Below are 24,676 nucleotides of genomic sequence, written 5' to 3'. Positions count from 1 at the left end.
CTTCCCACATTCTACGCCACTGGCGGAATTACTATTTTATTACAATTTTTAGATTCTCAAATACTTTCTATACAAATAATATACTCTTCATCCGTACCGATAAAATCATTAGTTTTCGAGATATTTAAAGTTAAAAATGAAGAAGCACAATACATTAATCAAAATAGCTATGCCGTTTCATTTTCAACTTCAAATATCTCGAAAACTAATGACTTTAACGTTACGAATGAAGAGTATATTAGTTACATAGAAAGTATTGGAAAATCGAAATATTGTGCTAAAATAGCAATTTCGCCAGTGGCGTAGAGTTTGGGAAAGGTCAACCATTCACTTTCCCCTGTCGTACGCCTCTGGTAGTAGCCAGAAAAGTTTATTTGTCATAATTTTTTAGGATATACAGTATAATATATATTTTCTGCCAAGTATGACAAGGATATGTCAAATAGTTTTAAAGCCCTGGGTTAAAATAGTTATTAAATTTTTAAATAAAACACCCTTTAACTCAGTAACGGGCCACATTTTTTTTAAATGATTTGGCTTAAATCTTAATATTTTGAGGTCTAGAATCTACATCTCAAAGATTGGACATTCTTAATGAATCACCCTGTATAATACAAAAAAAATATGAAAACAATTTTTTTAAAAGACGCTTTTGTTTAGTTACGAGAGACTAAAATTAAAAATATTATAAAAGAATCAATTGACAGAAAACGATGACTAGTCCAGGAACCGAAGCTTTTCACCTCGCAATTTTTACAGAATGGATCGATTTTCTTGAAAATTTGAGAAGAAGTAGTGGATAGTCCAAGGATCAAAATCTATATAATGCCGAAAGGCGCTTTTACCATGGGGGTGGTTGCCACCCCATCTCGGGGTTGGAAATTTTTTATTATATTTTGACTGCAAAAGTTGATAAAACATTTATTTTAAGCAAAAAATGTTCTATACATTTTTTTGATAAAATTAATAGTTTTCGATTTATTCGCTATCGAAAGTGTTAGTTTTATATCGAAAAAATCAATGTTTTTCGGTATTATACTTATTTACTATTCACTCAATTTTTGCTGTAGAAAAAAGTTTTGGAGCCCTGGGTTAAAATAGTTATTAAATTTTTAAATAAACTGGGATAAATAAACTGTTCTTGGGAATTAAATAAGCTACAATTTTATATTTAAATATTTTTTCGTATCTCTGATGCTAATCTTTCTATTCTGAAGAAAAGGGCATTTTTTACCAAACTACAAAAATTTGTTATTCGCTTTTAACTCCATTTTTTTAAAAACTAATCATTCTAAGCCAGTCAAACTTTTGCAATCTATTAATAATACATAAATAAAGAAGAATGAATAAGGCCGATGACTAAGAACACCGCTAACTTACATTATTATGCTTCAAATTGGATATATCCTTTTTTTTTCAGAAAAATATATTGATTTTTTAACCGTAACTTTTTTATTTTTTATCCTAGAAAGTTTCTTAAAAATGAATTTTGTAGGTTTTTACAGGACCTATAAGGCTATTAATATTAAATCCTTTTAAAATCCTCATTCGCAAAAAGAGGTGACTTTAAAAGGGTTGGTAAAGGTGGTTTTTGCATGTTATTACAAGTTTTAATTTTCAATAGCTCACTCAATTTTTGCCAGAGAAAAAATTTTTGCAAACCAATTTCTTGGGAATTAAATAGGCTACAATTTTATACAGTAGAACCCCGCAAATCCGAACTAATTGGGGGTACAGCCTGTTCGGATTCCGAAAAGTTCGAATTATCCGAAAGTTAGCCTTAACTAGTAGTTCAAAGCTTTCATTGTGATTTTGAGTAGCCAAACGTTCTCGCAAGAGTGTGGACAATATTTTTGGACTCAAGTTGACTACGAGAGAACCAAAGTAAGTTTGTGTTTAACCTTTATAAAAACTTTATAAACCTATATATTAAAGTATAATATTTATTTTTAAGAAATTTTAAATGTCAAAGTCCTAGTGATCCTACATTGTCCAATTTACATCTGGCTTTACTCTGTATAATAAACATGTTTTTAAGTTTTTGTCTTGAATTTTTAAATTTTTTTCACTTTCCGTTGGTTCGGATTTGCCGAAAGTTCGGATTCGCGGGGTTCGGATGTACGGGGTTCTACTGTATTTAAATATTTTTCGAATCTCTGATGCTAATCTTTATATTCTGAAGAAAAGGGCATTTTTTACCAAACTACAAAAATTCGTTATTCGCTTTTAACTAATTTTTTTTTTAAAACTAATCATTCTAAGCCGGTCAAACCTCTAGAACCTATTAATAGTACATAAATTAAGAAGACCAAATAAGGTTAATGACCAATTTTAATTAGGGTGGAGAGTAGGGGGAAGTTTCCGATCACTTTTTCGCTGACAAAAATAGGGACTAACATTCTTTTTACTCTAAGTCACTTAAGTTGTGAGCTAGGGACTATTTTTTTATTTCTAGAGATAGATATTTATAAATACTTTAAATTAGCTTGAACAAGTTATCCTCGAAAAATGCATAGTTTTCCCGTCTTTTGACTTTGAAACTGCAATATTTAGCATTTTACGAAGAAGAGCTAACATATAATAAAGTATAGCTCGATTACTATTGGTCTTAAAGCAAATTATAAAAAACGGTTTTGTTTATTTTTTCAAAAGGTACATTTTGTTAAGCAAACTTGTTTTGATAGAACGAAAACTTTTTTAGTTTATAGCAGAAATCTGATTAAAAACAATGATGTTTTTGATTTAAACCAAAACTTTCGATAGCGAATAAATCGAAAACTATTACTTTTATCAAAAAAATGTATAGAACGTTTTTTGCTTAGAATGAATGTGTTTACCAACTTCTGCGGTCAAAATAAAATAAAAATTTTTCACACCCGAGATGGGGTGGCAACCACCCCATGGTAAAAGCGCCTTTCGGCATCATATAGATTTTGATCCTTGGACTATCCACTACTTATTCTCAAATTTTGAAGCAAATCGATCCATTCTGTAAACATTGCAAGGTTTTGCCCTATTTTAAGCTTCATTACTTGGACTAGACGGTCGAAATGCGAGAAGCGGCAGAGGCTGCAGGAACCTCGCTTGTAGATAGATAGATAAAAGAATCAACTAAAAGCAAAAAATAAAAAAAAATCAAATTCGAAGGATTATTCGAAAAAAACTGTTAGATTAGATTATTAGATATACAAAAATCTCACATATTCGTTAAACAATTGAAAAAATCTAACACATTCGTTAACGAAAAGTGTGGGACGAAAACCGTTTATTCGATGAAGTCGCGCCCCACGCTTTTCTATAACGAATGTGTTAGATTTTTTCAATTTTTTAACGAATGTGTGAGATTTTTGTATATCTAATCTGTCTAACAGTTTTTTTTCGAATAATCCTTCGAGTTTGAATTTTTTTTTTATTTCTTGCTTTTTAGTTGATTCTTTTATAATATTTTTAATTTGAGTCACTCGTAACTAAACAAAAGCGTTTCTTAAATTTTTTTTTCATATTTTATTATTTTTTTACTTTTTAGTCTTACACTTTTCAAACGTTAAAATATATCGTCATGTTTATTAAAATATATGTATAAAACATAATGATGTACAAACATGAAAAATAGTCAGAATCGGCAAAAAATTTGAAACTTTATTGTTTATTTATGAAGCATAACGTAAACAATTAATGTAAAAAGTGAAATTATGTATAGTTTATATAATTAGCTACAATCTGTAAAAGTTTAAAGTTTCTTCATTGTAAAAAACCAGAGAATTTAAGCATTTTCCAATAAAACAGTTTTTTTATTTAAACAATTAATAAACATAAAAAAAATTATTGACTATTCGTGTATTTTTTCCGCAAATGCATATACCTGTAAATTTTCATTCATTTGCATTGAAGAAAAGGCAGTCAAATTAACGTCTAAAGATTTGACACAAACTATTGAACTAAATAAAAGCGTTTAAAAAAAGATTAATCGGTATATAAAAACTGCAATCTCCTTCGATCTTGACCAAATTTATCAACAACCTTGTTTTATCAGCTGTAATTATCCAGGGGGGGGGGGTCGGCGGACCCTCCCTGACCCCCCTTGCCGGCGGGCCTGGCATCTACTCGGTTTCTACTTCGATTTCCCTTATTTTATTTCCTGTTTTGTTATCATGAATGTAGAAAGGTAATAACTACACGTAACTATTAATGTTTTAATTAAGTTTTTGGATTTTACAAATTAACCAATTAGGAATCTGGATTTTTCAAATTAGAAATCAATTACATTTAAATATTTTGATAACCCTACAATGTAGCGCAATCACTAATTAATATCACGCCAGACCATTCGAAAAATTTAATTACACCCCAGCATTTTTTTTTCAATTGTTATAATTATTATTGAAATAAGCAATAAAAATATTTCATTTCACAACGTGAGTTTGCATATTGCCTGTAGCAATTTTTTCAAAACAGTTCCAAAAACTGTCGTGTATTTCCATTATGTATTTTTATCAGTGTCGTGTTTCTTTTCTTACGAAGTGGAGGAGAATCATCATCGGTATTGTTAAACTTATAACAACTCATTTCCAGAGTTTCTAACAGTGGCGTGCGGTGACTTTTTCTAAAGGGGAAGCGATTCAATAAGGATATAAAAATATTTTCTTAAGGGTCGAGGGTCGAGCCACTTCCCACCTGATAACACTCTGATGCGCTATAGGGGCTCTCTATCAGCAAAGTGCTTATGTGAGACCTCCTGGGTACAAGGAGTCACACACTAAATCTTACCCCGATCAATGCGTGAGGCACTCTATTGCCGCTATTTCTAGTGACTATAGTGACCTATCATTGATCTGTATTGCTTGCTCGGCCTTAAGTCCTCGCTCCGGGCTTCGTTTCCTAAAGAAGAGATCTATTTAAATGTTTTTTTTTTTAATTCCGAGGCATTTTCCACAACACACAACTTTCAACCATATGACACTTATTTATACTTGAGCTCTATTCTCCTATCAACTTCTGATAATTGTTGAATTCGGTCTTTTTCAATGGACTTGTAAAGTCTGTCTTCGCTTGTTGAATTTCTTGTAAAACTTTTAATGCATTTTAATACTGAAAAACTTTCAACTGATGCACTTGTGACTGGGATAGTTTGTAGTAATTCACACAACTTGGACACTTCACACAGGGACTTTTTTAAACCAGTAGTTATAAGAAATACCCAGATTTCTGAGTATATCTTTATCACTAATGTGAGTTGTTTCATAAACAACACTTAACTTATAATGCAAAGCTGGCATATCAAAATATTTTCATTATTTAATCGTAGTGAAATAAATTCCTCTGTGGGAAATTTTGATGAATTATAATAAGAAATATTAAATAAGAATATATTATATAATTCTACAAATTTTAATTCGTTAAAATTTTGAAAGCGAAAATTCATTTTTTGTAGAATGTTATCAAAAGGTCTCTCTGTTGTCGACATTATCAATCTTCATTCTTTTTCTTTCATGTTCAAACCCCATATTTTCAGTTTTATCGCAAATATTTTTAAACTGCTCTCGTTTTTTAATTATCGTATTAATAAAGTCATCAATTTGTCTTATACAAAATGCAATGTCAATTGACTTCATCTGTAAAATGTCAAATAAAAGATCAGTAAAAGGAAAAATCTCTGCAAAAAATTTAAATCGAAATATTCTTTAAGCGAATGTATGTACCTAAGCAGACTAAGCACCCCTTAGAAGCAGTAACAGTCAGAGCATCCCACTCTTGGAAGGCGATCGAACGATCGCTTCTGCAGGGTACCAAAATTCGCGCGACTAGTGGGTGCGGTCATTGAACCCTGACCAATTTTTATACGGGACAACTGCATGACAAGCGGCGATTTTGAGATGCGCTTCTGTCAGGGGTGGACCGAATATGTAGTTGAATTGTGTGCATAGTGCATATTGAGTTCCTTCCTATGCGATTAATTTTTAATATTTTTCAATGCCTATTGCCTAGGTAATAATATGTAGATTACTGGGATTGGGGAACATTTTTGATAATTAAATATTAGTTAATAATATATTTTGTTATATCGAAGTATATAATAGGGAAGCGGTGCTTCCCCCGCTTCCATGGACCGCACGCCTCTGGTTTCTAAAATAATTTTTTGTCTCTTTGTCCCCTTGTCTCTCTTGTCTCTCAGTTGTCACCAATCTTTTGCTGTTGTTTGCTATATTATGATGTTGATTGTTACTTTCTTTCTCTCCTGCCTTATACCCTTTCGGGTGTCGGATTTGGGTTTAGTTAAGCTACATATTCACCCATCTCTTCCATTCTTTTCTGTCTTGTGCTATTATTTTCATTTCTTCAAGCGTTTTCCGTTTAATGTTTCCCGCATATACTATTTGATGTGTCCATTTTTTCCTTGATCTGCCTTTTTCCTTTTTTGTGATATTTCTTGTTTCGTGAATTTTTCTCGTTAGTCTACTGGGTTTCATTCTCATCAGATGTCCATACGTTTTTAATTGTCTCTTTATTATTTTGTTCATTATTGGTTCCTGTTTAGTTATCCCTCTTATTGCCTCATTTCTTATTCTATCCCATTTGGTCTTTCCGGCTATAGCTTGTAGATGTCTTATGTCCATTGCGTTTATCCTACTATTATGCTTTTTTTGCAAAGTCCAATTTTCACTCGTATATAGTATCGTCGGTATCATAATCATATTATATATTTTTGTTTCTTGGGGCAGTTATTTTGCCTCAGAACTGGCGCTAGTGCGTAGTACAGTTTGTTCGATTTTTTTTGTTCTGTTTGTTACTTCGATTTTCTATTTTTGTATTATTGGTAATTATACTTCCAAGATAATCATTTCTTCTTCTTCTTCGCGCGACTAGGATTACTCCTGTTTGTCTGCCTCTTATTCTGTTTCAGTTGTTGTTGACTGTACATTGTCTTTCCACCTTTTCGGCGGCCTTCCAACGGGTCTTCTGCTATACGGCTTGTTGTTTTTACAGATGTTCGCTAATATATCTGGTTCCATTCGGTTTACATGTTTGTTCCAGTTTTTCTTTCTTTTTTTTATCCATCTGTTAATATTTTGAATTTTGCATCGTTCTCGTATACTTCTGTTGCTTTGTCTGTCTCTTAATGATATGCTCGCTATTGATCTTAATAGTTTCATTTCGATATTGTTGATTTGTTGTTTCGTCTTTCTTGTATCGGTCCTTGTCTCCGCTGCATATGTTAGGATAGGTCTTACTGTTGTCTTGTATACTTTTATTTTGCTTTCCGTGGTCATATATTTGTTTCTCCATATGGTTTCTCGGAGGCAACCACTTACTCTTGCCGCTTTTGTTGCTTGTGTTGTGGTCTCTGTTCTTATATTCCTGTCACTAGTGATCTCTACTCCTAGGTAATTGAATTTCATTACTGCTCTACAATTTTGCCGTCTATTTCTAACTTGCATCTACGCGGCTCTTTACTTATCACTATACATTTAGTTTTTTCTACTGATATTCTCATATTAAGTTTATTTGCTGTGATATTGAAAGTGTGGAGCTGCCTTTGTAGGTCATCCTCGTTATCAGCAATTAGTACTGCATCATCGGCATAGCATAGTATCGTGATTTTATGCGCTCCCATGTGGTATCCATGTCGTTTTCTTACTTCGTGAATTATTTGATTCATCACCATATTGAATAACAATGGACTGAGCGAGTCTCCTTAGCGGATTCCTCCTTTCAGTTCTATCGTTCTGTTTCTCCTGTTGACATTATAACTCTGGTCTTGTTGTTCTTGTTAATTTCATTAATTAACCTTATCTGATGGTCTATTTGTTCATCTTGTAATAAATTTAAGATATCATTTCGCCTCACCCTGTCAAAAGCACTTTTTAAATATACAAAGCACATGTATGCTGGTTTTCCATATTCAATAGACTTTTCTACTATTTGCCTGATAATAAAAATTGCATCTATTGTGCTGCGGTTCTTCCGAAAGCCTTGTTGTTCATCTGCCATGTTCGATTTTTCCTCGATTTCATCTTTTATGACTGCGCCGTCAACAATTTTAATGTGCTGTTCATCAGACTAATGCCTCTATAATTTTCAGGATTTTTCTAGTCTCCCTTTTTGAGTATCGGTAGCAGGAGACTTTCCTTCCATTCCGCTGCTACTACTCCGATATTTATTGTATCGACAAATAATTTTAGGAGCCATTTGAGCAGGGTTCCTCCTCCATATTTTATCAGTTCATTATTTATCTTATCAGGACCAGGTGCTTTTCTATTTTTTAATTTTTTTATTCGTTCTTGTAGCTCTTCTTCTGATATTAGTACTCTATCGTGGGTTTCATTAATGTTTATTTCTCTGTTCTCTTCTTCTCCTTCTCGATATAATTTCGTGAAATGCTCAGTCCATTGTGTCTCCGTAATGTTATCTATCCGTACAAATTCATTCATTTCTGTTTTTTGTCTCCTTATCATCTTCCACACCTTTTTCTGGGATCCATAGAGGTCGTATTCCATATCTTTGGTAAATTTCTCCCAGTGTTCTTTTTTGATGTTATCTATTTCTTGGTTTACTCTATTCCTGATTGTCACGTAGTCGTGTCGTGCCTCCGGTGTCTTCACTCTTTTATATGTTAGGAAAGCTTGTTTCTTTTGAATTCTTTAAGACGCATATGATTAACTTTAAGATAATCATATGCGGTAACTATTTCCAGTTGAGTATTTTTGCATTTTATTTTTATTTCATTTTTCTTTTCGCCGATGACCATTATTTTATTTTTTTCGATGTTTATTTCCATTTTTAATTTCTCTATTTCCCCTGCTCATATGTTTATAAGTTTTTGCATTTTTGTCACGGAATCTGCTATAAGGACTATGTCATCCGCATACAATAAGGCTTCTATTTTTACTGGCTATCTGTACATGTCCTTTTACTACTCTGTATATATTTTAAATTATTTTTATCAGTGTAATTGGTACTTTCATGTTCTGCAAGCATTGCCATATAATTTTTCTTTCTATAGAGTCGAACGCTGCTCTTAGATCTATGAATGCCACAATGAGATTTCCCCTAGATTGTTACTATACGAACAAAAGTATCTCATCGCAGTAAGAATATTATCAGTTCCTTAAATAAAATCTTACTGTTCCCCCTATCATTGACTGAATCAACCGGATGAAAAACATTATATCAATTGCTATATTAGCCAAAATACCTGTTACATATTTTTGTTTGTCATATGCTAGACATCCTTGAAATATTATTCAATATATCTTACGATTTGAAAGTCGAAAACATTAATTGAATGTTTTGAGCATACTAAATAGGCTATTAAATAATTTATGTCTTTATAAATTACCGACACGCAAATATCTAGAATAGATAATACTGTACGATATATATAATTAGGGGAAGTAAAATACTAGGATACTGAAATAAAATAAAAGCTGTCATAAAGGATGTCTTTGTAGTGACAACGAATTTGGCATGGCACTTAGTGATAACAGTTCAGTGGCATCTATCGTTTTTTTTTCGCTTGTTTTAGGCTTCAAGATTTACATCCTTATGCCAGTATTGGGAATAGTAAGCAGTTGATCAACCTCACCTTTAGAGTTTAGAGATATAAGTATGAGTTCACAACCTCAAACCGGTCAATCATGGTTATGTGTGGATGATTGTTATGTAGTCTATCCACTATCGTGATTTTTGTATTTGATATGTTTAACTGCAGACCAAATATTTGACTTTCGTCTTCAATCAGTCGAATGAGATCAATTTACTCTTCTTGACTATTTGCAAGAAGGGCTGTGTCATCTGGATGGAATTCGTTTGAGAGTGTATCAAGCACTTTGACTGTTTCAGTAGTGTGTTCGTAGAGTTCAGTTATAAATGAAATTAAGACTTCTTTAGCATCTGCCATAAATGTTGCCATTTGACCTTGTCGAACGTTTTGCGATAATCTATAAAATAAATGTATAGTGGGATAACGAATTCCGTAGATTTTTCTAGTATGTGCCTTATGTTCAGGTGTTCTCGAGTACCTCTACCCCTATTGGTCTAGTTTGCTCTTGTGGCTCTTTGTAGGAAAGTTTTCGGTCTCTCATTGATTATCTGTTATTATTTACTGGCACGTGAGATAAGGGAGATGGATCTACAGTTGTCGCGTTTATGGAAGCTGCATTTTTTTATGTATTGTCCTTATTGTAGACTCTGTCCAGTCGTCAAGCCATTGCTTGGAATGCCATATTTTCTTACATGGCATGTGAAGTAAATTTTTTCCGGCTTCTTCTATGGTTTTGAGAATTTCTGCTTTTATCATAGCTGGACCTGGTGCTTTGAGTTTACTGATCGCCAGCCTTATTTCATTCTCTAGTATATTAGGTTCTTCTTCCATTTCTTCAGGGGTTTGCTGAACCTTCTTCGGTGGTCTTTATTTAGATCCCGGCAATATAATTTCCGTGTCTCTGTTATATGTTCTATTTTGGTTCTCAGGATTCCTGTTTGGCCCTTAATGGCCCAAGTTCTGGCTTTAAAGTCTCTTGTTATATATCGTATTTTTTAAAATAGTTCTCCCGGCTGATTTTTTTATTGTAGCTCTCAGTTTCTTTACATATATTGTGATAGTATTGTTGTTTCTCAAACTAGCTTTTTTCCTTTCACTATGGACACCAAGGGCGGATCCAGGACCGATTTTCGGAAGGGGCCATTAAGTTTTTTGGTGAGAGGGTACCGGGGACTAATTTTTAAAAATTAGGTTTGCACTGGTGAGTTTTAAGGCACTTTTCACATACTTTTGAGTGTCATAAAGTCATTCAAAACTTATCGTTATTAAAGTATTATTAAAGTCAGTCCTTTCAATAAGGTAAATTTAATATTTTTCCCAATGCTTCTCCTGTCACATCTTGTTCTTCCCCTCTTTCTTGATTTTCACTAATAATTTTTTTTTCATGTTCTCATAAGCGTAAATGAACTTGACAAATCTTCACGAATGTATTTCTTTGTATATATGTAGCTATATAGGTAGGTACCTCAAATTTATAGAAAGCGTGGTAGAAGACGTGGGATAAGTCGATCGTTTCGTCAAATATGACAGAGTAATAATTTGCACTTTGTTGAACCTGATTAATTATTTGTTCAATTATTTCTTCACCACAACATATTATTAATTGATTTTGACTGGTGCTACTAATGTATGTTGCTCCGGAAGATGCTGTGGATAGCTTTTGTTTAAGAGTATTATCTCCTGATGCGATTTTAAACTTTAGCAATTCCACTCATTGCTAGATCCATCATTTTCGTCCAGAAACAGAAGGCCATCATCACGATGGCCTCTTAAAGGAATATTTTGTCGACCTGAGAACACTATCGATATACTCTACTATGGATAGTAGTCTTTCTTCATTTTCTTGTATCTGTTTAGACCTCTGAGAGTCTATCTGATTAATGACTGACTTCTGTGGGTTGAAATAACTTTGTAGAAAATGTAGCCCAACCTGAACGTACGTACTCTTTGTGGTATGATGTTGTTTCATGGGATTGTATGGCTCCGTCTTTTCCCATGAGTTTGGCGAAGGATGTTAAAGGTTTATTGTTAAGGCTTTGGACTATCGTCCCTTTATTAGGACCATATTTTGATTAGAAAAATAAAATGTAATACTTGCAAAACAATCCTTTTTACATGTGTAAAAGCACCAACCAACTCATTTATTTGTTCTAAGTGCTGGTAACTCAAGTAACGCGTCATTTCTTTTTTATTCTTTGTGTATGCAGAATATAGAAATTGATGTAATTTTGATGGTTGCCAAGGTCGTTCTAATAATGGGCACTTTGTAAAATTATCAACATTTTGATTTACAAAACATCATATGTCATTATTGAAGCTTCTGTTACTGCTTTTGTTCAATTCTGGTCCAGAAGACATACTTATCCTCTGTTTTGTACATTTAATGTGTGTTTGAAACTAAAAACATTTGAACTGCAAATATTTAAATATTATATATTTATATATTTATATTTATATATTTTTTAAATTGTCGGAGGGGGCCATGGCCCCCATGGCCCCCTCCCTGGATCCGCCCTTGATGGACACCACTTTTACACAGGTTTCTTCTACTCTCAATTATTTTAAGGGTTTCATCTTTAATCCAGTGTTTCTCTTTTACAGAATTATTTAGCTTTGAGCGATTAATTGGTGTTGTTACACAATGTTTACTAGACTCCCATGTTTTTGTTATGTACCCTTACGAATAGAAGGCATACTTTTTTTCACTTCTTGAAGAACGTCGTCCTTCTTTATTAGTTCTATCCTCTTCGCTTCTCCCCGTTTGTTCTGAGCTTTTAAGTTTGATCTTTACTTCAGCTACGTGTAGAGTATGATCTGATCCGCATGGATCGCGAATATTAGTGAGGATCTAATCCTAATCCATTTGATTTCTAGACTTATCTCTAGAATTTTCTAAGTATAAAGTCGGCGTATAAGTTATTTAAATCGAGTATTCATGATAGATTATTGAAAACAAAGAAAGAATTTATAAGGAACGGATCTGTTTTATTATATAAATATTTTAGAAACTGTCAGTAAAGTTATAAATTATGATTAGCACTTTGCAGCAGATACGAACTAAAAGTAGATTAAAATATTTTGATGTTTTTATGCCATATAGATAATTGGTGCTGTAAATGCCTACGTACACTCTACACGATTTGTCAACTATATTACCCAAACAATTAAAAACCGTATTTCAGTTACTTATTAATGATAAAAAACCAACACGTTCAATACATAATTAATGATTAAAAAGACCTACTTTATCAACGAAAATAAATTAAAATGTTATAAAATAAATAATTATTGCTTAGTCATAATTAGCAGCGAAAATATTAAGCTTTATTTGTTAAAAAAAATTGTTGATGTTTTTGATGATCTACTGTTACCACGTAATTTGTTGGTGGTTTGGGACACCACAATTCTTTGATAAGCATGGAAATCTTCGACAAATATTTTGTCATAAAGTTTATAGGCTTAAACTGTGACATCAGATTTTCGGAAGGATGTTGGGTTTATTAAATTTCTTTTAAGAATTGTTTGTAAAACAATTATTATTTTAAGTAGGTACCTGTACCTATATACGAGTACTCGTAATATACCATACATAAATTTAAATACAGTGTTTAAACACTTTGTTTTAATTTCCACAAACAACCATGGAGTTAATGCATCATCGACACTTTTACTTTATGCAGATATAGCCTTGTACCAAAAGTTTAATCATACCCTAAGGACTTGATTGCAAAATGCTGAATGGAATTTGACGTAATTTACTTTCACTAACAGATACACTTTTAGATCTCACTTTGAAAAGCTATTATACAGTTTTTCTAATAGTAACTCAACAATAACTAGTAAATAGTACTTTCATTCTAGTATTTAGCTGTTTACCTGTTCCTGAATGAAATATCGGCCCATATTGTCATTTCTTCCTTTCAGTTTCTTGGTCTTCTGCTTCTTTTCTTTTTGTGTAGATGTGACACTGTTTTTCAATGTTCCTCCAGTAAATTATCCTTCCATCGGTTTCGTAGTCTTTCCAACGATAGTCTTCCTATTGGGGAACCATCTCTCGCTGTTTTTACTACTCTATTTCTTTTCATTTGGCTTATTTGATCTCTCCATTCTATACTTCCCTTTTGGAGTTCTTTTGGTATTCTGACATTTCCTGATGATTTTCTATTTTGAATTTCCTTAATGCTTCTTTTAACTTTCCCCCTCAATGTTTATTTGTCCGTTTGTTTATTTATTTTCGTTACTTCTGGTGTTGGTGGTTCATTAGCAACACCTTTAGCAAATGGGGATCGAAAGTAGTCTGCCCATGTTTGTGTTCTGCAAAAGTGGTGTTCCATTTGTTTTTGGAAAGCTCTCCCAGTGTTCCTTTATTATTTTTCTAACTTACGTATTCGTTTTATTTCTGATTCGTGATACTAATTTCTATAGTGGATACAGGGTGAGTCATGAGGAACTGTACATACCCCTACCTCGTATAGAGGCTCCTATGGGTAATAACAAATGACCATTAAAAAGTCTCTGCTCCCATTGTTTAAGAATATACAGGGCGAGTTTCGCATTTTGACAGAAATTTGTATTCGTCATAATTTTTGACCGGTCAGATCGATGTGTCTCTTATTTTGGTCAATCGTTACACTATTACCACCTAATCAACTGATTTATTCAAACTAGAAAAAAATCAGGCCCGGCTTAAAAAAATTAGTTCGTTTGGGTCTTAGAAAAAATTTCACCATTTATAAGCTTTTTAAAAACTCTAATATGAATTTTACAAACTAGACAAATAGACAATTAAAATGGCATATTTATTTTTTCCCCTCACGATTACTTAATTTTTTATAAAAAAATCAAATTTGACTATGAATTAAAAGTTTGGTAAAGTGAACCACAGATTTAAAAAAATGAACTTTTATTACAAAAATTAATTTTTTTAAACAAATATTTAATTTATGTTACCACCCAATCAACTGATTTATTCAAACTAGAAAAGAATCAGGTCCGGCTTTAACAAATTAGTTCGTTTGGGTATTTGAAAAAATTTCACCCTGTATACGCTTTTTGAAAAGTCTAATATGAATTTTACAAATTAGACAAATAGGCAATTAAAATGGCATATTTATTTTTTTCCCAACACGATTACTTAATTTTTTATAAAAAAAATCAAATTTGACTATGAATAATTAAAAGTTTGGTAAAGTAAACCACAGATTTAAAAAAAATAACTTTTATTACAAAAATTATTTTTTTTAACAAATATTTAATTTATGTTACCACCCAATCACCTGATTTATTCAAACTAGAAAAGAATTAGGCCCGGATTTAAAAAATTAGTTCGTTTTGATCTTAGAAAAAATTTCACCCTGTATACGTTTTTTGAAAACTCTAATATAAATTTTACAAACTAGACAAATAGGCAATTAAAATGGCATATTTATTTTTTTCCCACACGATAACTTAATTTTGTATTAAAAAATCAAATTTGTCAAAATCGGAATTTTAACCTAAAAATGAAAAACAAAAAAAAATTAAATCACGGTTTAACTCGCTACAACTCTGTTCCATTTTAATATTTTTTTCTGAGATTTTTACAGCACATATCTCTTACCATTATGAAGACTATGAAAATTGTTGTAGACTTTCAGTCTTCTTCTTGTAAAAGTTATGAATTTTTTAAAATAAAAGGTGCAGATTCGTGAATTGCAAAGTTAAATCGCAAACATTAAGTGAAAAAATTTAAAATTTATCTATTTGATCACGTCTATGTCAAACTATAGAGTCCAAAGAGAAGTGTTATGGGGAGTTTTAGATCTAGACGTGTTATATATAAAAAAAATGGTGAAACTTTTAATTTTAAGAAAAACGTTGTTTAATTTTTTTTATTTTTATGGTAAAATGCGATTTTGACAAATTTGATTTTTTAATAAAAAATTAAGTAATCGTGTGGGGAAAAATAAATATGCCATTTTAATTGCCTGTTTGTCTAATTTGTAAAATTCATATTAGACTTTTCAAAAAGCGTATACAGGGTGAAATTTTTTCAAAGACCCAAACGAACTAATTTGTTAAAGCCAGACCTGATTTTTTTCTAGTTTGAATAAATCAGTTGATTGGGTGGTAACATAAATTAAATATTTGTTTAAAAAAAATTAATTTTTGTAATAAAAGTTAATTTTTAAAATCTATGGTTTACTTTACCAAACTTTTAATTCATAGTCAAATTTGATTTTTTTATAAAAAATTAAATAATCGTGTGGGGGAAACAATAAATATGCCATTTTAATTGTCTATTTGTCTAATTCGTAAAATTCATATTAGAGTTTTAAAGTTTTCAAAAAGCGTATACAGGGTGAAATTTTTTCTAAGACCCAAACGAACTAATTTTTTAAAGCCGGACCTGATTTTTTTCTAGTTTAAATAAATCAGTTAATTGGGTGGTAACATAAATTAAATATTTGTTTAAAAAAAATTAATTTTTGTAATAAAAGTTAATTTTTTTAAATCTATGGTTCACTTTACCAAACTTTTATTTCATAGTCAAATTTGATTTTTTAATAAAAAATTAAGTAATCGTGTGGGGAAAAAATAAATATGCCATTTTAATTGCCTGTTTGTCTAATTTGTAAAATTCATATTAGACTTTTCAAAAAGCGTATACAGGGTGAAATTTTTTCAAAGACCCAAACGAACTAATTTGTTAAAGCCAGACCTGATTTTTTTCTAGTTTGAATAAATCAGTTGATTGGGTGGTAACATAAATTAAATATTTGTTTAAAAAAAATTAATTTTTGTAATAAAAGTTAATTTTTTTAAATCTATGGTTCACTTTACCAAACTTTTAATTCATAGTCAAATTTGATTTTTTTTATAAAAAATTAAGTAATCGTGTGGGGGAAACAATAAATATGCCATTTTAAGTGTCTATTTGTCCAATTTGTAAAATTCATATTAGAGTTTTAAAGTTTTCAAAAAGCGTATACAGGGTGAAATTTTTTCTAAGACCCAAACGAACTAATTTTTTAAAGCCGGACCTGATTTTTTTCTAGTTTGAATAAATCAGTTAATTGGGTGGTAACATAAATTAAATATTTGTTTAAAAAAAATTTATTTTTGTAATAAAAGTTAATTTTTTTAAATCTATGGTTCACTTTACCAAACTTTTAATTCATAGTCAAATTTGATTTTTTTTATAAAAAATTAAGTAATGATGTGGGGAAAAAATAAATATGCCATTTTAATGATCTATTTGTCTAATTTGTAAAATTCATATTAGAGTTTTCAAGTTTTCAAAAAGCGTATACAGGGTGAAATTTTTTCAAAGACCCAAACGAACTAATTTGTTAAAGCCGGACCTGATTTTTTTCTAGTTTTGAATAAATCAGTTGATTGGGTGGTAACATAAATTAAATATTTGTTTAAAAAAAATTAATTTTGTAATAAAAGTTAATTTTTTTAAATCTATGGTTCACTTTACCAAACTTTTAATTCATAGTCAAATTTGATTTTTTTATAAAAAATTAAGTAATCGTGTGGGGAAAAAATAAATATGCCATTTTAATTGTCTATTTGTCTAATTTCTAAAATTCATATTAGAGTTTTCAAAAAGCTTATACAGGGTGAAATTTTTTCTAAGGGCCAAACGAACTAATTTTTTAAAGCCGGATCTGATTTTTTTCTAGTTTGAATAAATCAGTTGATTGGGTGGTAACATAAATTAAATAGTTGTTTAAAAAAATTAATTTTTGTAATAAAAGTTAATTTTTTTAAATCTATGGTTCACTTTACCAAACTTTTAATTCATAGTCAAATTTGATTTTTTTTATAAAAAATTAAGTAATCGTGTGGGAAAAAAAAATAAATATGCCATTTTAATTATCTAGTAGCAACCTGATTCTCGAAGCGTGAACATGTACCGTCATTCAAAGCGCTAGAGAACTTAATTATCGTAAAACTACCTAATTAACTAGTAATTATCTTATCAGCATCAAAAAATTGTTAAAGTGAAAAGTAACAAAAACTAAGTGATTAGTGAAACAAACAAGAGAAATATGTTTCCTTCGGGGAACTTATTAAGATTTGATAATAATGGCCAACCAATTTATCAACAAATGAATACTATACAGGATGTCCCAACAATAAATAACCAAAACCAGTCAAACCAAACAGCAGTAAAACCGCAAGTACCATTTTTGTATTTTAATCAAACACCATCTAACCAGCTAACAAATCAAATGTCATGCCTAAACCAAATACCTATTCCAACCCAAATAGCTATACCAAACCAAGTACAATTTCCTAATCAATCAACTGCACAAAATATTCAAAACACTCAAAACCCTATTCAGTCACAACACACAACATTATCCACAAACCCTCAATGCTCACTCTCATCATCACAAAACACCAATAACTACACAGATAGCGATAGCGACATAGAACTTAACGAGATAGAAAACCAAAATAACCATCCTTGGCAAGAAGTTGCCAAGAAGAGAAAAAGGATGAAAAGACAAACAACTTCAGAAATGTCCAACCAAATCCAAACACAAAACAGATTTGATTCCCTCTCAAAAGAAAATCTAGATGAACAAACCGACAATTTATCAAATACACAAAACACAAATATCACCAAAAAAGATCCCTCACCGCCACCAATCTATATTTATGGAGTTACTGATTATAGTGCTATGATAGCAAACCTTTCAACTGCAACTGCGGCAGAAACCTATTACACCAAAACCAGTTCAAATAATACAGTAAAAATTAACCCTACAAACTCAGACACCTACAGGACACTCATACAGCACCTTAGAAAAGAAAACATTGTACATCACACTTACCAACCGAAACAAGAGAGGGCCTATAGAGTTGTCATAAGAGGATTACACCATTCAATACCCACAGGAGATATCTCACATGAATTAAATAATAAGGGTTTTAAAGTTCGCAACATAATTAATGTTAGACATAGAGTTACCAAAGAACCATTGCCGTTATTCTTTGTCGATATAGAGCCAAATGAAAACAACAAAAACATATTTAACCTACAAGTCCTACGAAACTGCATAATAACAGTAGAAACACCTAGAATAAAAAATACAATAGTACAATGCACGAGGTGCATTCGCCTGTGTTAAATGCGGTGGATCACATGACACAAAAACCTGCAAAAAAGCACGCGACACACCAGCAACATGTGCCTTATGTAATGGCAATCATCCAGCAAACTATAAAGGATGTGCTATATATAAAGACCTAGTAAATTCGAAAAACAAAAATATAACAAGCAGCATTCCTATACCTAGAGTTGCAAGCCTAAATAATAATAACACTAATGCTCACCACATACACCAATCACATGTAACATATGCTCAAGTTGCAGCAACTAATACTTCTTCACAAGACAACAACAATAATTCAGACCTTTCAAATAAACTTACAGAATTCCTCAACGAATTTAAAAATATGTTTGCACAATTGATAAACCAAGACAGCATGATACTAAGCATGCTTACAACAGTGATAAATAGAACGTGGTAATGGCTAACTCACTTAGAATAGCAGAGTGGAACGCAAATGGTCTAACAAACCATGTGCAAGAAATTATACTATTTCTAAAATTAAACAAAATAGACATCCTACTTATATCCGAGAGTCACACAACTGAGAGGTCTTTTATAAAAACTCCACACTACTCTGTCTATTACGCAAACCATCCAGATGGAACAGCCCATGCTGGTTCAGTTGTAATAATTCGTACAGCTATAAAACACTACGAACTTGCTCCATATCACCAACAAAATTCAGAGTACTATCATAAAAGTACATGCGCTCACCTTTCCATTAACAATAGCTTCTATCTACAGCCCACCACGCCACACCATCAATCTGGAGGAATACAGAGTTTTTTGAACAACTTGGCTCACATTTCCTAGTGGCAGGGGACTGGAATGCAAAACATACAACCTGGGGAGCAAGACTGATATTTCCAAATGGCAGAAATCTATTAAAGATCATACAAGATAATAACCTGAAATACCTAACAACTGGTACCCCCACATACTGGCCCACTGATAACAACAAAATTCCTGATCTGTTAGACTTTGCTATAACTAAGGGAATACCTGAAATACACAGCGACATCACCCCCAGTTTTGATCTACATTCGGACCACAGTCCCATCTTGATTACCTTAAGTACCAATATAATTTGGAAAACTCTTGCACCAAGGCTCTGTTCCAGTAACACGAATTGGGTTCAGTTCAAAGAAGGAATCAATGAAAAAATATCTCTTGACATTCGACTCAAGCACAAAAACGATATTGAAGAAGCTGTAAAATATTTAACGGAACAAATACAACAGGCCGCTTGGAAAGCTACTCCTGTAAAGGAAAAGACCATTGATGAAAGGTATAGTATACCCCTCCACATTAGAACACTAATAGAAGAGAGAAGAAGAGCCCGTCGCAAATGGCAAAGAACAAGAAACGCGATAGATAAAACAAATCTAAACAGACTCACACACAGACTTCATTCCGCTATCCAAACAGCCAAAAACGAATCCTTTGAAAGATATGTCACAAACCTTTCTCTTGACGACAACTCTCTTTGGAAAGCCACAAAGAAATTCAAAAAGCCGGTAGTAATAAAATCACCAATTAGGAAAAATGATGGAGCCTGGGCTCGATCAGATATAGAAAAATCCAACAGATTTGCAGAACATCTATCAACCGTCTTCTCCACCCCACAGGCCAACGATATTAACGACGAGCAAATTAGAGACTTCCTCAATGCACCCTGTCAGCTATCATTACCACTAAAATACTTCTCACCAAACGAAGTCCGTAACGAAATCAACCTGCTTAACCCTCATAAAGCTCCAGGATTTGACCTTATAACTGGCGAAATCTTAAAAAAACTCCCAAGAAAAGGTGTTGTCTTAATAACCATTATTTTTAATAGCCTCCTGAGACTATGCTATTTTCCAGTGCAATGGAAGTATGCACAAATTATAATGATACCTAAACCTGGTAAACCTGTAACTGAAGCCAGTTTGCACAGACCAGTAAGTCTCCTTCCGACTTTATCAAAAGTCTTCGAAAGGTTAATCCTTAACAGAATAGAAACAATAATACCTATAGAAAACCTTATCCCAGATCATCAGTTTGGTTTTCGCTCAAATCACTCAACCATACAACAGTGCCATAGATTAGTCAACAGAATAAAAGAGAGCCTAGAAGGGAAACGAATCTGTCTATCAGCATTCCTCGATATACAGCAAGCATTTGATAGAGTGTGGCACGAGGGTCTTCTCTTTAAAATAAAAACTCAGCTAACTGACCAAATCTACCTCCTCCTTAAATCATACTTGTCCGACAGATACTTCCAAGTTAAATACGAAGGTACTCTATCCAACTACCACCAAATAAAATCCGGAGTACCTCAAGGCAGTGTACTTGGCCCATTCCTTTACCAAATCTTCACTGCTGATATTCCTATTAGCGAAAATACACTAATGGCAACATTTGCGGATGACACTGGTATACTAGCATCAGACATCAACGAAATATTAGCATTTAACAAATTGCAAAATTATCTCAGTGAACTAGAAGACTGCCTTAAATGCTGGAAAATAAACGTCAACACAAACAAGTCTTGTCAAGTAAATTTCACAAATCGAAGAATTAGATGTCCACAACTACACCTAAATAATTCACCTATACCAATAAAAACAGAAGTAAAGTACCTGAGCCTTCATCTAGACAAAAAACTTACTTGAAAATCACATATTGCAGCCAAACGACGACACCTTGACCTAAAAGTTAAAAATATGAGCTGGCTAATCAACAGAAGATCGCAACTTTCATTAGAAAACAAACTGACCATCTATAAAACAATACTCAAACCAGTGTGGACATACGGAATCGAGCTGTGGGGCTGTAGCAAACCATCCAACACCAAAATACTACAGACTAAACAGTCAAAAACTATTCGTATGTTAGCTAACGCCCCATGGTATGTGTCAAACCAAACCCTTCATGCAGACCTCAATATCCCCTTCATTAATGATGTGATTGCTGACCACTCCAGAAGATACATGAATCGCAGCGCAGACCATCCAAACCATCTCATAGACGAATTATTCAACCCCCCACTGGTTGACAGACGTCTGAAAAGACTTTGGCCAGAAGACCTAGCTGCTAGGTAAATTCCAGAGAGTCGTCAATGGACGACACCTGCCACAAGCCAAGAACATTCACAATATTTACTTATTACTGTATTGAAGTAGATTTTAAATTAGCAATAAATAAATAAATAAAAAAAATTTAATTATCTATTTGTCTAATTTGTAAAATTCATATTAGAGTTTTCAAGTTTTCAAAAAGCGTATACAGGGTGAAATTTTTTCAAAGACCCAAACGAACTAATGTTAAAGCCGGACCTGATTTTTTCTAGTTTTGAATAAATCAGTTGATTGGGTGATAACATAAATTAAATATTTGTTTAAAAAAAATTAATTTTTGTAATAAAAGTTAATTTTTTTAAATCTATGGTTCACTTTACCAAACTTTTAATTCATAGTCAAATTTGATTTTTTTATAAAAAATTAAGTAATCGTGTGGGGAAAAAATAAATATGCCATTTTAATTGTCTATTTGTCTAATTTGTAAAATTCATATTAGAGTTTTCAAAAAGCGTATACAGGGTGAAATTTTTTCTAAGACCCAAACGAACTAATTTTTTAAAGCCGGATCTGATTTTTTTCTAGTTTAAAGATCTTAGAATAAATCAGTCGATTAGGTGGTAATAGTGTAACGATTTTCCAAAATAAGAGACACATCGATCAGACCGTTCAAAAATTATGACGAATACAAATTTCTGTCAAAATGCGAAACTCGCCCTGTATATTATTAAACAATGGGAGCAGACACTTTTTAATGGTCATTTGTTATTCCCCATAGGGGCCTCTATACGAGGTAGGAGTATGTACAGTTCCTCATGACTCACCCTGTATATACCTACCTGTTGTGTTTGTTGTGTTCTGTATTCTAAAAAAGCTTTCTTATTTTTTCACATTTTATTTTCACTTCCTCTCTAAGCATGGGGTTTGTTTCAGATTGAACTAATTATTGAGGTAGGACACAACAGTATTTTTAATGATGACCTTTTGTCATACACTTAGACCAATTCAAATTTTCTGTGGATAGATAAATACAATAGTTGGTGTTTTTTAAGAAGTGCCAACTAAAATAAGAGAAGAGACTGTATAATACAATATAAAATCTTAAATAACCTCAGCTCTGGGGAAATTTTACTGAAAATTGAAGGTTACTTAATTTTTAGATGACGTGTTTGCCTACGATCAGTTCTTCCATCAGCAAATCATGAAGAAGAAGAAGGAACATTCCTACAGAGTTTTTAAGAAAGTCAATCGGTTGGCAGGACCTGGAGAATTTCCAAAAGCTGTAGAACATTCATGGGGACAAGCACCAATAACTGTCTGGTGTTCAAATGATTATCTAGGAATGTCGTCTCATCCTGAAGTAAAAGCTGCCGTACGGTTGGTATATTTCTTTTGATATTAACGTTAATGCATACTGTAGTAATAAAATTATTGGTTAGTTTATATACGACTATTTATTTATAACTTTACATTTTGAATTTATTTTCTTTAAGTGCCATCTCCGCGACGAAGGTTGGCAATCATCATTGCTATTCTGACTTTTGACACTACAGCTCGAAAGAGTTCAGTTGAGCTGCATCCAAACCATTCTCTGAGATTTTTCAGCCAGGACATTTTTCTTCTACCTATGCTGCGCCTTCCTTGAATCTTTCTCTGCATGATTAATTTTAGTTCATATCTGTCACCACGTGTTATATGACCCAAGTATTGTAGTTTTCTTATTTTGATGGAATCCAGTATCTCCCTGCTGTTCTCTGTTCTTCTTAGTACTTCTTCATTGGTTATTCTGTCTGTCCAGGAGATTCTCAGCATTCTTTGATATGTCCACATTTCAAATGCTTCCGATCTATTGAGACATTGTTTATTAAGAGTCCATGTCTCCACACCATACAAAAGAACAGAAAATACATAACACTTTAGTACTCGTTTTATAAGATTTAGGCTGAGGTCTCTACTACATAATATTTGTTTCATATTGTTCAATGCACTTCTAGCCTTTTCTATTCTAATTCTGATTTCTTTGGTATAATCGTTTGTTTCACTAGTGTTTGTCCCTAAATAGTTATAATTCTGAACTCGTTCTATCGTCTTATTATTTACGTGTATATTGATGTTTCTAATAATTTTCTTTGATATAACCATGAATTTTGTTTTCTTTATGTTTAGTGACAGACCAAATTCTTCACTCATTGCAACAACCTTATCTAAAGTTCATTGTAAATCTGTAATATTTTTTGCTATTAGTATTGTGTCATCAGCGTATCTAATTTCACATATGGGTAGGCCATTTATTTTTATGCCTGCTACTTCATTTTCTAATGCTTTTTTGAATATTTCCTTTGAGTATGCATTAAACAGTGATGGCGACAAGACACAGCCCTGTCTAACACCTCTTTTGAATTTTATTTTATTACTGTTTAAATTATTTATTCTTATTCTTATTATACTTAATATATCTTAACAACTAACAAAAAATAATACCAGCGCGCTATACAGGGTGTAACAAAAATACAGGTCATAAATTTAATCACATATTCTGGGACCAAAAATAGTTCGATTGAACCTAACTTACCTTAGTACAAATGTGCACATAAAAAAAGTTACAGCCCTTTGAAGTTACAAAATGATAATCGATTTTTTCCAATGTATCGAAAACTATTAGAGATCTTTTATTGAAAATAGACATGTGGCATTCTTATGGTAGTAGTATCTTAAGAAAAAATTATAGTGAAATTTGGACACCCCATAAAAATTTTATGGAGGTTTTGTTCTTTTAAACCCCCCAAACTTTTGTGTACGTTCCAATTTAATTATTATTGTAGTACCATTAGTTCAACACAATATTTTAAAAACTTTTTTGCCGCTCAGTACTTTTTCGAAAAGTCAGTTTTTATCGAGATATTTTGAATATTTGTCAAATCCACCACATATTTGTATATGGTTAAGTACGATTATGGAGA

At 32.1% G+C, this 24,676-nt stretch overlaps 1 protein-coding gene across 3 annotated transcripts in view; it reads left to right on the top strand.

The window, feature by feature from the left end:
• Positions 1-24,676, top strand: part of LOC126878624 (5-aminolevulinate synthase, erythroid-specific, mitochondrial-like) — a 65,697-nt gene that overhangs the window by 14,918 nt on the left and 26,103 nt on the right. For 2 of the 3 annotated variants that reach the window (XM_050641449.1, XM_050641450.1), the window contains exon 3: positions 22,877-23,093. In XM_050641449.1, coding sequence (XP_050497406.1) covers positions 22,877-23,093 — 217 coding nt within the window. Of the gene's footprint in view, positions 1-4,467; positions 4,541-22,876; positions 23,094-24,676 lie in introns of those variants that run through there. The other variant, XM_050641451.1, reaches the window with a different exon arrangement.

The sequence above is a fragment of the Diabrotica virgifera genome, chromosome 10 (genome assembly GCF_917563875.1).
Source record: "Diabrotica virgifera virgifera chromosome 10, PGI_DIABVI_V3a".
NCBI classification, from domain to species: Eukaryota; Metazoa; Arthropoda; class Insecta; order Coleoptera; family Chrysomelidae; genus Diabrotica; species Diabrotica virgifera.
Note: the sequence above shows the minus strand (reverse complement) of the source record. Positions and strands in the feature narration are given on the sequence as shown.